At 44.3% G+C, this 19,469-nt stretch overlaps 1 protein-coding gene across 1 annotated transcript in view; it reads right to left on the bottom strand.

Annotated features, from left to right (window-relative positions):
* SCD5 (stearoyl-CoA desaturase 5) overlaps positions 1–19,469 on the bottom strand; it is a 140,901-nt gene that overhangs the window by 39,027 nt on the left and 82,405 nt on the right. The window contains exon 3 of the mRNA XM_057727626.1: positions 5,850–6,055. Coding sequence (XP_057583609.1) covers positions 5,850–6,055 — 206 coding nt within the window. The remainder of the gene's footprint in view (positions 1–5,849; positions 6,056–19,469) is intronic.

Here is a 19,469-nt window from a genome sequence, read left to right on the forward strand (position 1 = left end):
ATACAGAGTCTCTCCTTTGGGGGTTATTTCTACAGCGTTTCCCCCAAAGTACAATTAGCCAACCAATGTGCTCAGCCATTCAGAGTCGCTAAATTCTAAGCAAAAATGGTTGTATTAACGTAGCAACCGTCAGGGAAGGGCCCCAAGGCAAATGAACTCAGAGTAGAGGGAAACTCCCCAAGACCCAACAGGGAATCTGGCTCAGAAAACAATGGATTTGGTCAACAGAGATGGAGTCAAGTTTGTTGTAAATCCCCAGATGACTCATCACATCCTCCTAGGGGATCCCCCAAGTGGAAGGTGAAGCTGCGAGGGTAGAGAAGTGAAGATGAGTCCACTGTAGACTTGTCTGCTGCTCTGTCCTGACTAGGCGATGGTCACCAACAGAGAAATACACTTAGGGTTTACACAGACAGGACTGACCCAAAGTCATGAGAAGGAAGGTATCACTGAGCTATTTGGTGCTTGTCCTTGAAAAAGGCAAAAAAGACAGATGATAACAGATCAGGAGACAAGTTGAGGTGATATCAGCCCTCAAAAAGATTCTAGCCATTCAAGTGCCTTTCTTCCTGAAATGGCAAGATTTACATATTTTCATCTCTTCCAAGGGCACCGAAACAAGTGCTTCACGCTTGTGAGTCATTCCATCCGTTTTCTCTTAGCTTATCCCATCACCACGGTGATGAGGCAACGGCCTTACTTTTGGGACTGGACTAGACCGTCATCCTTGTCAGTCACCTCAAAAATGCACATGACAGTGTCTGCATGTTACTTTTAGAGGAATTTCTTATCTAAGATGGGAGTCAATGGGATAAGCAAAGCATTAGGAGAAACAACCTCTGGAGTCTATCCTCGTTGTGCCATCTCAGAAAAATGACTTGCGACTGCAGGTTCTGCTCACTGAATGGAGACAGAGAGGCTACTCACTTGCTTAATAGCAAAACGTTATAAGACTAACTTGCGATGGCCAATCACTTTGCTTAAGGCAGAACACTCAAGTAACTGTGGCAGAGACTGCTAATTGCCTATCCCATATCAACTCACCCTTTTTTCCACAGAAACAAAACCAGGATTTTATTCAGGGGTGCAAGACGTCATCCAAGGGACTACATTTCCCAATTTCCCTCGAGTGCAAGTACAGTTAAGTGGGTCAGCTGTGTGTGTCTCCTGGGAAGTCTCCTTATAGGAAACGGACTTAACTGAGCTGTGTTAACCCCCACCTTCCTTTTGGGTGGAGCTCTAGTGAAAGAATGAACGACTGAAAGTCACATGCTAAGGATGGTAGAGCAGAAGGATAAAAGAATCCGGTTCTCTACTGGCCCTGTGCTGGTGCAGTAACCCGGACCTCCATAATTCTTTTATATGTGAGAGAAGCAAACTTCAATCTTGTTTAAGTCAAACACAATTCCCAATGGAGAGACCCACTGTCAATCTTATGAGTAGCTCCTTCTAGGCTTATTCCCAACATTTGCAGGGCTCAGGCCAAGGGCAGAGTGGGGGCCCCTAGCCTGTGGCCCAACCCCTTCTCTTCCCACTCCAGCTCTGTCCTCTTTGTGTGAACATCCAAGCCCATGTTTCTAAGTTCATTCCCAGGCCAACACTGCTCCTCGGCCACTCTTCTAGGGTCTAGGGTGCACATACTTCCCTCCAGGAGGACAGTGCCTGGGAAAGGCTGGTGTAGGCTCTGAAAGTGAGCTCAGAGCCACTTGGGCAGGGAATTTCAGGATCCTAGGACCCTGAGGCACAGTTTAGAAGTGGGACGATGTTCCAGGCGGCATGCCCCCTTGCCCTGTGACCTCCTTGTCCTGCGGGGAGAAGCATGGCCCTTGAAGGCACAGAGGCTAGGGCAGGGACCCGAACAGCCACGATCTAAATGTGATACTGCTGGCTCCTCTCCCTGTCACCTCCTAATGCCTGACTTTTCATCGTTCACAACTTGACAGTAGAGCAAAACCTGAAGTAGTCCAGTTAACTCCTTGTAGCAGCTTTGGTAAAATTATCTTCTAGAGGAAAAGTCTGGAACTCTAGCTTAAACTGTGCTACTTTCCTGTTACCCTTAATGCCACTATCTTCCTTTATTAGACTGCATAACGGAAAGTTGATCAAGCCTGGCTCTCAGGCAAGCTTCTCTTTGGTGAGCTGTCATTAGGATGGCCAAGCTCAGTGGCGCAAGCAACTGCAGTGTTAGCGCTGGTATTCTGACTGAAGGAAGAGTCTCCAAATCCTGGGTCTCTGTCATTTCCACATTTGCCTGTTTGAAGAAACTCTCCAAGTGTTTACCCGGGTCTCTTTGCACAAACATTGATCCCTGGGAAGGAGTGGAATCAGTGGCAAACCCCGGCCACCGAAACTGGAACAGGGACTTTTGCCCTAAGAGGACTACAGAGGAACGGACAGGAATTCCTCCCAGGAAAGGGACTCTCTAAGGGGGGCCACTGAAATGGCCCAGGACCAGGTCCCCAATGAGCTGGGCACCTTTCTCTGTTTCTCAGGAAGGCCTCCCCCCCACCAACTCAGCCCAGGGCAGCAAAGACTGAGGCCTGATGTGGCAGTGCCACTGCTGATGGGATCTACCACGCCAGCTCCCACCCCTAAGTGCAAGGACTTACTCCTTAAGGAATTTATCTCCTCCACATGGCCTGACTGGCAGGACTGGTAAAGCTGGCTTCATGAACGTGAAACATGCCCAAATGGCCGCAGGACCGTTGTATATCTTGGAAGCTCTCTTGCTTTAGTTCAGTGATTCCAAGCCTCATCTTGGATTACAGATCCCCACGTTCTCTAGGCTGGATAATTATCAAAGGACATGAGTGCCCACCCACACTTCAGAGAACTGTTGTAGCTCCTTTCAAACAACGAGGTATAATCCAAAGAACATAAGTAAATAATCTGAGATGTAGGTATTTGCTACAGACTGATGTCTGTGTCCCCCCAAAATTCACCTGTTGAAACCCAATTCTCAATGCAATGACGGCCGTTGGGAGGTGATTAGGTCATAAGGGTGGAGCCCTCATGAATAGGATTAGGGCCCTTAGGAAAGAGACCCCAGAGAGAGAGCTCCCTTGCCCCTCCTGCTGTGTGAGGACAAAGAGAAAATGGCTATTTACGAACCAGGTAGGGAGCTCTCATCAGACACCAGATCTGCTGGTGCCTTGAACTTGGGCTTTCTAGCCTCCAAAACTGTGAGAAATAAATGTTTGCTGTGGAAGCCACCTAGTCTATAGTATTTTTGTTATAGCAGCCCAAACAGACTGATAGTACTTCTATACCCAACTTTCTATTTAAATTTCGTTTATTAGTTTTTTTCATAGGAAAAATGGAAGGCATGGGTTAACTGATTTGTAAGGTCCCTCCTAGCTGCAAAGTTCAAGGGCTCTATGTAGTTTTATGAAATGACAGACGTGATAAATGTCCTTGCCCCCAGCCTCATCAAATGTCTAGTCATCTTTCAGGTGGTGGCTTAGAAGCTAGTTCCAGCCGATAGGATAGGCCACGAGACCCCTTTCTGTGTTCCCATGGTGCCTTATTCTATCTATTACAGCATTCCTCTCTCTAGAGTGTAACTGTCTGTAAATTAATTTGTGGGTCCCCTGATAGACTGCAAATTCTGGGAGATCTGAGACTAATCCTTAAGGTCATATCCTCAGCACCGATTTCTAGCAGGAGCTCAATGGTATATAAGAAATGGTAATATGAGTGAATGGTTTCTGATAGCTACAATCTCCTTGGGTCACTGGACTGGTGATGAAAGATGTTCTCAGATAACAATTCAAGGAACATGCTGAAATAATCTTTGTTCCTCTGCCTGCATTTAGAAATAGTCTTTGGACATAGGTACCATGAGTGTACACCTAATGAATCAGATTACCGCATTTTTTTAAGGGAAAAGATGAAACAAATCTTCCATTTTTATGGTCAGAGAAACCCAGACTATCGTATGCAGCTCAGTTCTCACAAATAAAATAGAAGATCCTCTGCCTTCTCATCTGAGCTCTTCAAATTAATCTAAGGTCTGATTGTCCCAAAGCACTACTAACTGTATAGCAACATCATTTATATTACAAAATTGGAAATGACATACATAACCCATTGCAGAATGGTGGTTAAATAAACGATGACATTCAAATGGTGAACCCATGCAGCCTTTGATAATGGTGCTTCCAAGATAACCTCAAGTCAAAAGGTGAGACATAAAATTACATAAGCAGTATGACTGCCATCATGTAAAATATGTCAAATATATGAATAAAATATAGAAGGAGGCACTACAGAATCTGAACCGTGGCTGTGTTTATGTGTGAGGACCTAGATGATTTTCTTTCTACTTATCTGAATTTTGCAGATTTTCCTTTTTTACTCTCATGGTGGAAAATCAAAATAAACATCATTTGTTAATTGCAAACATCTTCTTATTTTCTGCTATAAAACTTTTGGTTTATTGATACTGGTCGCATCCACCTGACAGAGCTGCATGGAGGAGCACAGAGAAGCCCCTGTGGTGAAGCCCACAAGAGGCAGGGGGTAAAAAGACAGGGAATCTTCTGGAGTAGCCGCTGCTTGTGGAGGAAGAGTTACCACGCGTCTAAGCTCTTTCTATACGCCAGGCATTTCCCATACATTTTTTTTTCATTATGTTCTCATAAAAGCTGTTAAGAGCTAGGTGCTGCTGTTATTCCCATTTTACAGCTGAAGCTGAGCCCAAGAGCAGTCAGTGCTTTGGCAAGGACCCAGAGGAGCCTGAGTGTGAGCCTTCGCAGTCTGTCTCCACCATCCACCCTTTGCTCACCACGCTCTATGGGAAACGCCCTCCAACATCAGAGGAGAGGCTGAGGGGAAAACAAGCACATTTCTAAGCCATCCTTCCTCTTGTGCAAGGATCTCTTGTGTCAAAGGCACAGCCTCCATCTCCATTCTTAGGAGATTCTGTTTGGATAAGTCCTCAAAGGACTCCTGCCTGTCGGTGGAGATGGTGTCCAGTGACCACTTGTTCTCCATATTATCTCAAAGCTCTCACCAGAGTGCAATCCCAAAATTGTCCCTCTTTGCACATAAACCCATTGCTCTGGGGCAATGAGCCCATTTATAAATGCTTTCATCGTGGCCAACTTTGCAGATCCAGACCGACATGGATAGAGTTCATGCCAGCTCCCTAGTTAAAGTGGGAACCATGGTTGCTCTCCACTTGCCAGCACAATTCCAGGCAAGCTTTCACCACGTGCATGCTGAAAGTAGATTGACCCTGCAAATGCTGATGGACTGAATACGCTCAGCTGACACCGTTCTTGCACACAAGCATTTTGAGGCTCTTTGTTACACGGTCATGTTTTCCCTGCACAGAAACCTACCGATGTTACCATTTCCAGGGGTGCGGGGAGAGGAGACTTCACTACAAGAGAATTCTGGGGGTCTGGCAGGAGTCCAGCCCTGTTGGAGTCAAGTGTGTCACTAAAATAAGCAAGTCCTCTCTGCCCTCGGAGTCAAGTGTGTCACTAAAATAAGCAAGTCCTCTCTGCCCTCCTCGCTACCCCAGGGAAACACGAATGAGCAAGTGAGGAAAATCACAGAAGCATTCCATGAAATCGGTCATGCAGATGGGTCTGAAGGAAATGACACGTGGGCTTAAAGGAAATTCATTTCAAAATCAAGTTCAAATTCAGAACAAATGTGTGAACAGGGAAAAACATAACGATCAAAAGGGGATGAATGAACAGAGAGCAGTCCTCACAAGAACACCCAGTCGTCAGGGTAAGTGCTACGTGGAGAACGGCTGGGGGACGTTCTTGCGCCCCTTTGTGCTCTGTCTCCGGGTCCTGTCCCTCAGGGACGATCGATGGTGTCCACTCACTTACTTTCTCTGGAACCGGACCACAGGGTCAGCCAGCAGGTCAGTGACGTCAAGCTTCCTCCCCTTCTCGATGACATCCTGATGCTTGCGGACAAACAGCCACCCGATATGGGAGAAGAAGAAGCCCCGGCGGGCGTTGTGGGGGTCAGCATCGGTCTCTGAGTACTTGTGGTGGACGCGGTGGTCCCTGGACCACTCGAAGATGTCGTTCTGCAGAGAGAGTGCAGACCTGAGTGAAAGGATAAAGCACCCTGGCACCTTCCTGAAAGTTCCTCCGTCTCCCCCGACCCGTCCCCACCCCGCATCCTCACCACTGACTTAGACTTGCTCCCATCCTCAACCCACAATCTCTCCGCCTCAAGTTCAGTCCCTGGGGGTTGGTCTGGGATGGTTTTCATCCAAACAAGAGCACATCCTCACTTCGTAGGGATCTTAGCTTGTCTTTGGAATGTGCCCACGGCAGGAGGTTCAGGCTTGTTGAGTGAACTACTGATGGAGAAATCTGAAGAAAGTTCTGGTAGGGGCTACTGACGTCTCCTGAGAGATTGTTCATGTCGAGAAAAGAGACATCCATCCTCAAGTTTTGGCGGTCGGAGGAGAGGGGCAACCTTGAGTATGGAACGGGGTTCGTTCTTGGCCTGGCTCTCTCTGCCCTCCCTCCCCTGCCCCCTCTTCAATGGGCTTAATGTCGACGGCACAGAGGAGAGGAAGTCAGGAAGTGAACACACAAAGAGCTACGTCACCAAATCTCTGCAAAATAGCAAGGCACAAATAATACGGTTTGAGGCCTGCTCTCACAGCGCGTCACAGAAAGGGAAGGGCGAGGACTTGGGCTCCTTGAGGAATCTGGTGCGCGAGGCATCTGCCGGGCCACATCTGCCACGTGGAGAAGCAGCAGGGTCTGCGGGGCAGGTGGCACTCGCTGGAATCCCAAGAGAGCCTCTGGTGCCCAAGGAAGGAGCAACATCAGCCTGAGGCAGACGCCGCCAGACCCACAGACAGGGTGGGGCTCAGCACACACGGGGGGCCAGCCCGTTGATGCTCTGATGGTGGGAGCCAGGGTCAGGAGCTGGAGGTCCTGGGGGAGCTCCCGGGGCCAGCACACACGGGGGGCCGGCCCGTTGACGCTCTGATGGTGGGAGCCAGGGTCAGGAGCTGGAGGTCCTGGGGGAGCTCCCGGGGCCAGCACACACGGGGGGCCGGCCCGTTGAGGCTCTGATGGTGGGAGCCAGGGTCAGGAGCTGGAGGTCCTGGGGGAGCTCCCAGGGCCAGCATTTCAGCTGATATTGTTCATGAAAGCTTAGCTATAGCCACGGGCCAATGAGATCCGTAGACTTCCAATGTGCACGCAGTTTTGTTCTTATCTGGTAATGCTCTCAAAACTTCGAGATGACAGATTAGGCTGGGAAGTAGTGCTTTTGATAAGAAAATTACAGTTGACCCTTGAACAGCACGTGTTTGAACTGTGCAAGTCCACTTAAACATGGATGTTTTTCAATAGTAAATGCTGTAGTACTTCATGGTCTGAAGTTGGTTGAATCTGTGGATGTAAAGGAACTGCAGATAGGAAAGCCCAATGATAAATTATAGACAGATTAACCCCCACCTTGTTCAAGGGTCAACTATAATCTGAAAATAAAAATACATGCATATAGTGTTTAAGCTCTTTAAAAAAAAAGTAATACTGTTTTATACCATACTATTCAGTACTTAGTCCTAATGGAATCTGCACTTTCACAGATATTGGCTTCATGCTGATGAGAAGAGAGAACTGTTTTATTCTCAAAGTTTTAACAGTTCTTTTAACCTAAAAAATGTTTCATGGGTTTTTTGTCTCTCTGGCTCACCCAGTACTGCTGGAAGGCAACTCAACCTTGTTCATTTTATAGTACCATTGAAAACTTTTAAAATTTGCTTAACCCTGGGTAATGGGACAGAGAGAGGAAAGGTAGAAAGACCTTAAGAAGTATATGCTCAGCTTTGAATATAAAGAGACAAAAAAGGTGCTTAGCAGTCTGTGTAAGGCAAAAATTATAGTCTGGCTTACTGTGATAAGAAAGAGGTCTTTAAATTTTACCAGTGTGTTGAAACACAGTGGTTGGAAAGAGTGAAAGCATTTATTATTTATAATCACAGAATCTGAAGTCAGGAAGGAATTTCAAATGTCAAGACCATGGCAGCCCAAGAAATAATTTATTATTTTTGCACCCAGTTTATTGTTTTTATTGCAAACCCATCTGAATATAGGAAGGCGGGGGAACACTCTGTCCCCAGTTTACAGATGGTAAAATTAAGGCTTCAAAGACATGTATTCAAGCTCATCTAGTAAGTCAAACTAATAACAGAACAAAGATGGGATTCCTTCGGTTCTTAGTTTCCACACGATATTTCCCTTATTCTTCAAGTTTGGGGGGGAGGGGGAGTCTTTTAAAAAGAAGTCTCATTTTTCTTGTTAAAAGGTTATGTTGGTTCTTGAATTTACTGCAGTGCAATTTTACAGAAACTCTGGAGAGTTCCAAAGGGCTAGAAACATTATTCTCATAAAATTAAGCATGACACAACAACAAAAGAAGGATGATGAGAACAAGTTGGAACGGAGGTATTTCTTTAATTCCTCTTACCTGGATACCTTCCCAACAGAAGCTACTTTGACTGAAGCAGTGGAATGAAGCCAGGATTTGGGCCACATTCCAAATAATTGAGCAGACAACCAAGCCAAAAATACTTTAAGATGTATTTAAAAAAAATTCTTTTTTACTCTAAAGGTAAGTCCAGCAAAAAAGTGACTCAAAGAATAAGATGTAAGTCAATAATAGGGCAGAAAGGAAGCAAGATTCACATGTTCATCTCTGGGCCTTTTTTCTTTCTATGTATCTGCATTTTGCTCCTACCCTGAAGTGACTGGGTGTGGAAGGCAACCTGGGAACAGCATCTGTGTTTGATGAAAAGTTGGGTGTACCAAGGGTGTGTCTGGTACAGTCAGCACGTGAGGAAGGGAAAGCTGAGGGCTGATGAGAGATGGTGGCAACCTTCCATCACTGACCTGACTGTCAAGTGTGCATATTCCGTCTGCCAATGCTCTGCGTGCACATTTTAATAGGGGCATGATGTAGAGGCGTGACGCTGAACTCAGCAGCAATTCCTGAAGCCTAAACACGTACACCGTCTAATAAACCAATAACAAATGCTTCAACTTGAAACTTAGAGTTTCTACTTAACGGTCGGTTCTGGTAGATTACAGTCTTAATACCCCATTACCTTCAATAGTGGACACTCACCACATGTGTATTGATCATCCCTGACAAAGAACTGTTGTGGTGAAAGGAGCTACGTTAGTTCTAAGAGCGCTGGCTGTAACCGAGGCACAGGCAGGGGTGGGGCAGGGGGGAGCAGGAGAGGAGGAGGAAGAGAGCCACTCGGGGGGGTACCCCTCAGTGGCAGGTTTTATCATCCGAGGAGCCGTACCATGTCCTACTTGTGCTGTCCAAGATATATACAATCGGAGCCACATATGTGATTTAACTTTTCCTAGCAGTGACACTAAAAAAAGTGAAAATAAACAAGTAAAAACCAACTTTAATCATATATTTTGTACCTAACATGCTACATCCAAAATATCATTCAATATATTATTAGCATAAAATCATTAATGAAATACTGTATATGATTTTTTTCTGTACCAATTTTTCAAAGCTGGGCTTGTATTTTACATTTCCAGCACATCTCAATTTGGACCAGCCACATTTCAAGTACTCAGTAGCCACACGCAGCTGGTGGCTACCGTATTGGACAGGGCTAACCCATGGCTTGGACACCTTTCTATATGTGTTATACTTTTAAAGATTTTTAAAAATTCAGTGTTGCTTATTGGTGACAGCGAGAAATTGGCACATACCATATGAAGGGCAAACGCGCTGAACGTATCAAAAGCGCTAAAATTGTGCAATTCGTTTTCTGGAGTTTATCTTAAGGAAATAATCATGGCTGTGTGCAAATGTTTAATCACAAGGATGCTCACTGAAGTGAAAACTTGGAAAAACCCTGAATTTCCACATAACAGGATCTGACTTAGTACCTTGTGATACATTAATTAATTGAATACTCTGTGTGTGTGTGTGTGTGTACATAGAAAGTGCCTAGAGAGAAATATTAAGAAAAGTCTTAGGGTTACCTCAGGGGAGGAAGACTGGGAGGTAGGAGAAATACTTTTACATTTTATTCTATACCCAGAAATTTTTAACAAGAGCATCTGTTGGTTTTGTGTTCAAAAACTGACAAAAAAGTATATGGTAGTACTGACATGGAGAGATGGGGTAGAAAGTAAAGTGAAAGATAGTTTTCAAAATAAAGATACAGTAATGAATGAATTCTTAATAAAAATGTGTATTTAAGCACAGAAAAATTTTGAAGTATATATCAACCTGTTTACAGTCATTCTCCCTAGGAAGTGGGGCAGTGGGTGATTTTTAATTTTTTATTCCAGTTTGTCTGTATTTTCTATATTGTTATAATAATCAAGTTTTTCTTTTGTAATATGAGGGAACGAGATTATTTTTAAATTTCTATACTCTGGAATCAAAATAACCCAGCTTCTGCCATCAGCCCCAGGTTAGGAAAAACTATAAACCAGTAATAGTCAGCTAGTAATCCACTCAGTGATGTATCTTTTTTTTTCTGTTACCTTTTGCTTCCTCTTTTTGTTTTTTTGTTTTTTTTTTAATTGGAGTATAGTTGCTTTACAATGTTGTGTTGGTTTCCGCTGCACAGTGAAGTGAATCAGCTATATGTAAACATATATCCCCTCCCTCTTGGACCTCCCTCACCTCCCCATCCCACCCATCTAGGTCATCACAGAGCACCGAGCTGAGCTCCCCGTGCTATACCGCAGGTTCCCACTAGCTATCTGTTTTACACATGGTAGTGTATGTATGTCACCCTTCTTCTATCTTTGTTTTTATCAGTACTAACCAACCAATCACACCTCAACCAGGGTGACAGTGCCCTCGCTGAAATCCACCCTGTCTCTTGCACCGTTATTACTTCACTCTCCCTCATAGATAATATCCCTAAATGGGGTCCCTGCTGAGACTGTAGAAATTGAAATTGATCATGTGGTGATTTTTCTCCACAAGCGAAGCCTTTGCGTTTTCTCTGGGACTTGAGTAAAGGTAATCAATCTCAAAAGCTCCACTGAAGCAGATTATGAAGCAACCTGCTCTGTCAGAACTACTTTTCCCCAGCTTCCTTTTATGTTCAGAATAAATTCTTGAATCTAGTCCTCTAAATGGCAGTATGGGAAACTGTCTTTTAAGACCCACATAATTTGCTCTGGGTAGCAAGATGAAGGCCAAGTTAAATAGCATTTAGCTTGTCCTGGTCAACAGATCTGAGACCAGAATCACTGACTGGCTTTCCCCTAGGATAGCTGCAAACAGATGCTTGCTTCTAACCAGACACCCGTGTGATTGCTCGGTCCCCTCATTCAATTGTGTGGCTGCTTAAAGTTCCAAAAGGGAAAGTTTACCAGGTGGCCTCAAAACACAGCCAAAGGGAATTCCACTTGTATGCATAATACATCTTTGTTTCCAGTCCGTAGTGAAAAAAGACACTAGGACCAACATGTTTGCTTCAAGAGGCAAGTTTTAGAGTAGAATGTGTGTGTGTGCATGTGTGTGAGGATGTATGCATGTGTGTGAGCGCGCGCATGTGTGTGTGTGTTTCTGTGTCTTGTGAGTAATGGCATCCTGACCGAGTAAAGAGTCCATTTTATCAAGGGGGTCAAAGAGGGAAAGACGCTGTGGCCTCCACGCTTTAGGGACCCTAAGGCGCATTTGAAATAGACTTGATCTCAGTCTCTGAGGTCTGAATTTAACCTCCCCCAGTTCCGATGCCAACAATGTACTATTCAAGCAGCGAAGAACATTCGGTGCTTTCCCCACTGTTGATACTGGGTCAGTATTGATTTCCCTGCAGATAACACTGACAATCTGGAAGAAGATCCCCGAAAGTCCCCAAGAAAGGCCTGGCAGCGGTCTTCAGCGCCTGGCAAACGGCAGCTTTGAGAGAACAAGTCCCCACCTGCTGCCTAACCCTCCTGCGGCACTCACCCTGGGGAGGTTTCAGGAGCCGGGCACGTGTTGAAGAGCCAACTTTAGCATTTTAAAAAGTGTTTGCTGACAAAACTTAAAGATTGCAAAGTAAGAAGGGGTGTCTCCTATTTTCTTTTTATTACCTCTTACAACAAGAAGGTATTTGAGTAAGATGTTTTTTAAAACACATTTTTAACACACATTTTAGAGAATGGCTTGGGTAGTCCTCTTGGTAGACTAGTTTGCTTTCTGTGAATCTTTCCAATTTGGGTTTTGGAGAATTTGGGTCTGTGATGGGACCGTTATCTAGTCTCTTAACCTAAATCTCCTTCATTTGATGAGTGAAATTTTCGGGGAAGAAAAGGCCTGGAAAACAATGACAGTCCAGTAGCCATGGACACACCTCACCTCCAGATCTTGGTTTTTAAATACCATTTCCCACTAAAAAGGATCAGGACTCTTTGGTGAAATGGCTGGTGCCAAGACAAAGTCAGGAAAAGCATAAGAGGAACTCGGTTTGCTTTGTTAGGCCAGAAAGTAAGGAATTGCTCAAAAAATGATGGGCACGTGTCAAAAAGACACAGGAGTCCACTTATAGTGCCTCCCGTTGAACAAACTGGGGTAATTTGATGAATAATTTGGGGCCATTAAGACAAATAATAACAGGAATGGATTAAAATCCATTAAAAATATAAGAACCCATGAGTCCATAATAAAATAGATAAATAGGAAGTCAATTGTCAATCGACAAATGCAGAAGTAAAGGAGCTAGAAAATCACCATTGTGCAGGTGCCAGGGCAATGACTGATTCCGGCAAGACTCACCAAGGTGTGCTAAAATTACTGGGTAAAAGGTGAATGAAAAAAACATATTACATAGGCTCACCAGGTCTCAGCATAAATTACTCATTAATCACCAATGGAAAAACAGTCATAGTGCAGAAAGCGGGCAGACACCAACTTAACGGACTAAAGTTCATACCACCAATAATATGACAAAGTGATACCATATGCCTTTTGTTTGATGTGCAGGACACGAGATCATTAATGTAGGGTTCCTTCCCAAAATGCACAGTCTGAGTGTGGTTATGAGGAAACACGAGCAAACCAAAAACGAGGAGCAGTCTGCAAAATAACTAGTCTGCACATTTCAAAAATGTCAACGTCATAACATCAAAGAAAGACCAAGGAACTACTCAGATGAAAGGGAACTAAAGAGACGGGCCAACTCATTGTTACGCAGGATCCTGAACTGGTTCCTGGTCTAGGATCCTGAATATAGCATTGTATTAACATTAAATTCCCTGGTGTTGGCACACGTACTGTGTTCCTGTGAAATCTTTCCCATTAGGAAATGCACCCTGAAAGTATTTAAGGATGAAAAGTCATGAAGCTTGTAACTTACTTGCAAATGATTCAGGAAAAAAAAATAACACAGAAGAATGCATATACTACACACATATGGAGAAAGAAAGAATAATAAAGCAAACAAGGCAATAAGTTAACAATTAACGAATCTGGGTGAAGGGTATACAGGAGTTCTTCCTGGTATTTTTGCACCTTTTTTGTCAGTTTGAAACTATTTCAAAATAAAAAGTTAAAGCTAAAAAGAAAAAAATGTCAGAGGCTTCCCTGGTGGCACAGTGTTAAGAATCCACCTGCCAATGCAGGGGACACGGGTTCGAGCCCTGAGTCAGGAAGATCTCACATGCCGTGGAGCAACTAAGCCTGTGCACCACAACTACTGAAACCCGTATGCCCTAGGGCCCAGGTGCCACAACTACTGAGCCCGCTTGCTGCAACTACTGAAGCCTGTGCACCTAGAGCCATGCTCCGCAACAAGAGATGCAACCGCAGTAAGCCCACGCATAACAACAAAAAGTAGCCCCCACTTGCCACAGCTAGAGAAAGCCCGTGCACAGCCACACAGACCCAAATGCAGCCAAAAATAATTAAAAACAAAAACAAAAAAATTTGGGGAAAAAAAAGATAGTTTTTTAAAAAAAAAATATGTCAAGGGCATCTTTCTTTAAAATTCTCGATTTTCCCCTTTCACTCCATTCCTACCCCACCACCCACCACCCTTGTCTAGACTTTCCTCAGTTTACCTGGACTCCCGTAACAGCCTTCTAAAGCCTCCTGCCTCTAGTCCTTTCCCCTCCAAGGTACATTTGGTACACTGCAGTCATCCCCCCCATATTCACATTCCCCCAACACCTATCATCCTCTTGCTTCTGATTTGACAACCTCTCCATACTACTTTTCTCAGCAAGCCTAAACATTTCTTCTTCTTAGCCATCAAATAGCTTCAACTGGCCTGATTATTCTGGTCTTTCCCCACTTTATTTATTCTTTAACTTGACAAATGTGTACTAAATGTTGGTATGTGCTAGAAGATAAAGGAGGAACAAGACAATCAAGGCTATGTCCTCAAGGAGTTTACATTTTACGGAGAGGACACACATAAACAAAATCATTTCAGACTGCAATTAGTGCTCTGAAGCAAATAAGCACGGGGAGCTACAAGGGCGACATTGAGATAGGCAAGGACTTTCTGACTCGGGACTCTTAGGCTGGGGGGAGTTGAGTGGGAGTGAGAGAGGAAGAAGGGAATTGTCTCGGGGAGAGGGAAGGACATAGCACAGTCCAGGAGCTAAGAGAAGACCAGCGTGTCTGGTTCATGGAGGGCAAGAGTGGTGCAAGATGAGGTCTGGGAAGTTTTGTGGTATAATAAAGATATTCCTGGTCTTTGACCCCAGTGGTTCCTGGCACAGAGCTTCAAAAACTGTTGGAATTTCCTGAGTGACAGGAGTGACTTTATTATGCTAATGAGGTGACTCAGGAAGAGCCCCTGGATAGCTTGGGGATTGGGGCTGGTCACCAGAAAGATCAAGCACGTGATTAGAGCGCTGGCACTTCGGTAGGGGAAGAGGACTAGAAATTGAGCTCAGTCATGTGGCCAGTGACTTCATCAATCACACTTTTGTAACGAAACTCCAGTAAGACACTGAGGCTCAGAGGAGCTCCCTTGCTGGTGAACCCACTGATGTGCCGGGAAGGTGAGGTGGCCTGACTCCACGGGAAGAGGTGGGGCAGCTCTGCCTGAGGGATTCTCCTAGACCTCCCACGGTGTGTCTTCCATTTGGTTGATCCTGATTTGTATCCTTTATAATAAAACTGTAATAGTAAGTATAGCACTTGCTTTGGTTTTGTGAGTTGTTCTAGCAAATTATTGAATCTGAGGGAACTGTGGAACCCCTGAATCTGTAGATACGGGGGTCCTGGAGACCCCTGCTTGTGGCTGGCATCTGAAGCACGGGCATCCATATGGAGGATGGGGACTCTTCCTTGTGGACCTGAAGCCAACTCAAGTGGTTAGTATTACAGTTGTATTGAAGTACACCCATGTGGGGTGGAAACAGAGCACTGGTGTGTAAAAGTCTGATCGCACCAGGCCTTCTATGCCAGGATAACAAGGTTGGATTGCATTCCAAAGGCAACGCTCAGCCACTGCAACATTTTCTTTTCTTGCTAGAGAGTGGTTTAATTTTCAGTTCTGTCTGGCTACGGTATGGAGAGGGGCAAATACTGGAGGAGAAGGACCAGTTTGTGGGTTTTTTACAGTAGTCCAGGCAAGAAACGGTCATGGCTTGGACTAGAGAGTGGCAGAAATGAGAGGCAGATTCAAGATATAACTGAGCAGTAGAACTTAAAGAGATTGGCTAAAAGATTGGATGAGGGATGATTAGGGAACTAGAGAAATCATGGATGACACCCAGATCTCTGGTAAGGAAAACTAGGAGAGAAGCAGTTTAGGGGGAGAAGGTGGAGTCACAACTTTGATTTTGGGCACATTGATTTTGAGATGCTTAAGAGACATTCAGTGAGAGATGTCATATAGCCAACTGGATTTGCAACACGCTACACCAGTCAGTTTCTTCCTTTAATCAGACCGATTTTGTACTGCTCAGAGACCCCCACAGTATGTCACAATCATTCCTCTCTCTCTGCCTTTGCTCAAATGTTTCCCTATCTTCCCCCACTTCTTCCTTGCTTATGCGAATCCATTTCACCTTTTGACTTTTCAGCTCAAAACTTCCCTTCTGCAATAGGCTTTATCCTAATATCCTAACCCATATTCCTATTTCTGCAGCCCTAAGAGTCGGTATGAAGCTTTCAAGCAATTTAACTCCGTGTTGTCTGGTTAGAGTCCCTCTTCATTATACGTGAGTCTAGCCTGCTCTACCAGATCATGAGCGCCTCATGACAAAGGTCATTTCATATATATCGCTTGTGTTCCTCACAAGCACATAATGGTTTATGTACCTTTAAATTCACAGAGAATTAACTAGTAGATTTACACAAAAGGCTATAGAAAAATAAATAGGAGAAAATAAAGATAATCAAATGTCTGCCTTCTAAAATAGTTTTTAAAAGCAAGGCTAAAAATTTTCTCTGGCATATGCAACTATAAATTTTACTGTTAATTAAAATTGTTGATTCAATGACTCCTATAGCTATCGTACCTTTGGAGCTTAATAAAGCATATAAAACAGCATTCTAAAAACATTCCTGTGATGAGAGCTCTGGTTGGTGCTAGTAGGAACTAAGACAGGATGATTGAAAAGCCTGAACTTCAGTAAACAAGAACCAGAGATGAAAAACAGCTCCATGTCTACGGGAATGGCGTCGGGGGAGGGAACTAATGGAAGGCCCCAATGTCTCTGTTAGATCTAGCTTTATTTAGCATCTTCATTAATGACTGGGAACAAGGTGTACACATTTAATAACATTTTTGGTTGGTACCAAATTGGGAGGTGCTGCAGACATTACTAAAGACAGAGAAATAAAACAGATGGATCTAAAGAGGTTAGAAATATGAATAGAAATGATCACCATGAGATTTGATTTAGGAAAAATGCAAATGAAGGCAGCTGGGAGAGAAATCATCTACAATGCAAAATAATCAGTGGGTTGGGAAACCTAGAAAGCAGCAACAGAAGAGTGTTTGGCAGGATAGCAGCGGAATGAAGAATGAGCAGTGACAATACGCCAGCTCAGCCCGCATCCTTGGTGGCAGGTACGGGAAGGAGCAGCTTGTCAAGGAATTGTGTTGTGACACAGTCTTCTCAACACCCAGAAACATTTTTGGAGACAGTGTGGAAATATAAACAAACAAAAATAACTACAGATATGTGGCCCTTAGTTTTTTCAGTTGTTAGAAAAGGGATTAGACTTCGTTTCTAAGGTCCCCTAGCTCCAACCTTTTGTGCTTCCAGGAGAGGCGGGTGGGGGAGTGGGGGTTTTGGAGGGTGGGGGTGTGGGGAAGAGCACGGACAAGGAGGTGCCCTGTCTGTGCACTTCTAAACATCTTCTGTGTGAAAAGAAAACATCTTCTGGTACAGATGAACCTATCTGCAGGGTAGGAACAGGACACAGACGTAGAGAACGGACATGTGGACACAAGGCAGGAAGGGGAGGGTGGGATGAATTGGGAGGTTGGGATTGACATATGCACTGCCGTGTGTAGAATGGATAGCTACTGGGAACATGCTGTAAAGCACAGGAAGTTCGGCTTGGTGGTCTGTGATGACCTAGATGGGTGGGATGGGGGGAGGGGGTGGGTAGGAGGGAGGTCCAAGAGGGAGGGGATAGAGGTATACATGTAGCTGATTCACTTCATTGTACAGCAGAAGCTAACACAACACTGTAAAGCAATTAAACTCTAATAAAATAAAGAAGGCAGAATGAAACATTTAGCTTGAAAATAGCTATCAGAATAGATTCTAAATTGACAGGACTGCAGGTGGAATTCATCTTAAACAAGAGTAACTTTCTTTCAATATAGGTGTAGAGCCAAATTAGCATATAAAAATCTGGTAGCTATTTGTTTGCAAAAATACCCTCGACTTTACCAAGTATTTCTTTCATTAACAACTCTCTGTATGCCTTTAAAGTATATCATTTTCTGTTTACAAAATTTAATCACCTTGAAATGCTTAGGAATACATCCATTGTGCAAAGAGAGTAAGGTTTCTATAAAAACTTTCTACTGGGGGCTTCCTAGGTGGCGCAGTGGTTAAGAATCCGCCTGCCAATGCAGAGGTCACGGGTTTGATCCCAGCTCCAGGAGGATCCCACATGCCGTGGAGCAACTAAGCCCATGTGCCAAAAAAACAAACAAACAAACAAAAAAAAACTTTCTACTGTATTTGGGGACGGCAACATGGGAGACAGACCAGCCCTACGTTTTGGCACGTCCATCTACAGAATTACTCTCTCTTCTCAGGCCACCTCAGGCTATTCCCTTTTTGTTCCCTTGAATGTCACCTGCTTTCACTGACTTAGACCCACAACAAAGAAGGAGGTGAAGCATCTTAGGGGGTGGAGCCTTCTTAATCTTTATTTAAGAGGGACATTTTTATTGGTAGGAAGTGTGGTTAATCCTACCAGGCAGGCACAGAAGTTAAATGCTGGCCCTAATGAAGCAGCTGTGGGAGAGTTTCTTCTCTCTCCTGCCTCCCACTTCCACCCTGTCATCTGTCGGAGTATCCTGCAATACTGATGGAGTCACAATACTGACGGGTCCATATCTGACCAGGAGAAAATTCTAAGAAGTTTGCAAGTAGACTTTGGGTTGACTGGTAAGGAAGGAGAAAGGCCAGAGAGGAATTCAGGAGGTCTTTGCTGAATGCAAGGGTGTGGAGGGGACAGAGGATTATTACAGCTTCTTGTCTGACATTCTTGCCGCATCATCATCTTTTCAGACCGCTTTGGTGGAAGACAATTTTTTCATGGGCCGGGGAGGGGTGGGGGGCTGGTTTCGGGATGATTCAAGCGCATTACATTTATTGTGCACTTTGTTTCTATTATTATTACATCAGCTCCACCTCAGATTATCAGGCATTAGATCCCGGGGATTGGGAACCCCTGCTCTACTGAATGAAGAGAAAAGGGAGTTTCAAATATTTCAGTCGCGATTTTAAGATTGCTCTTAATGGTCAAGATCTTGTTTGCAGCATCTAGCAAAAGCCCTGCTGATCCTCAGAGATAACCATGGCATGACTTGGTCCATTTTGGCTAAAGGCATGACAGTTTTGATGGAAGAAAGCAGAAGAGAACCTTTGAAACAATCTTTAAAAACCCACGGGGAACCTGAATCAACCACTCTGCATTAAGTCAGGATTGTAGGTCAATACCCTAGACCGGCAGATTATAGCACATTTTTTACTTTCCCAGGTGGTTCTCTTCCTAGTGTTAAGTGATCTGAATCGACTGCATTCTTTTTCCTCTGACACAGTTGGGCTTTGCATGGAAGCTGGCCCTTTGCTGATCTTAGGGATACCTCTCATCTAGGTCTAAGTGACATTTTTATAAAACCGCAGGCCCATAAATCACTGACATTCCCGCTGGGAAACTGTGGAAAGTCTAATACCTCATTAGGTGGAAGCCTCCATGAAGATAAGGGTTGTGACTGTGTTTGCAAATCACTGTACCCACTGTGCCTAGTTCGGTGCCTGCCACATAGTAGGTGC

Source organism: Hippopotamus amphibius, chromosome 3, assembly GCF_030028045.1.
Source record: "Hippopotamus amphibius kiboko isolate mHipAmp2 chromosome 3, mHipAmp2.hap2, whole genome shotgun sequence".
Taxonomy (NCBI): Eukaryota; Metazoa; Chordata; class Mammalia; order Artiodactyla; family Hippopotamidae; genus Hippopotamus; species Hippopotamus amphibius.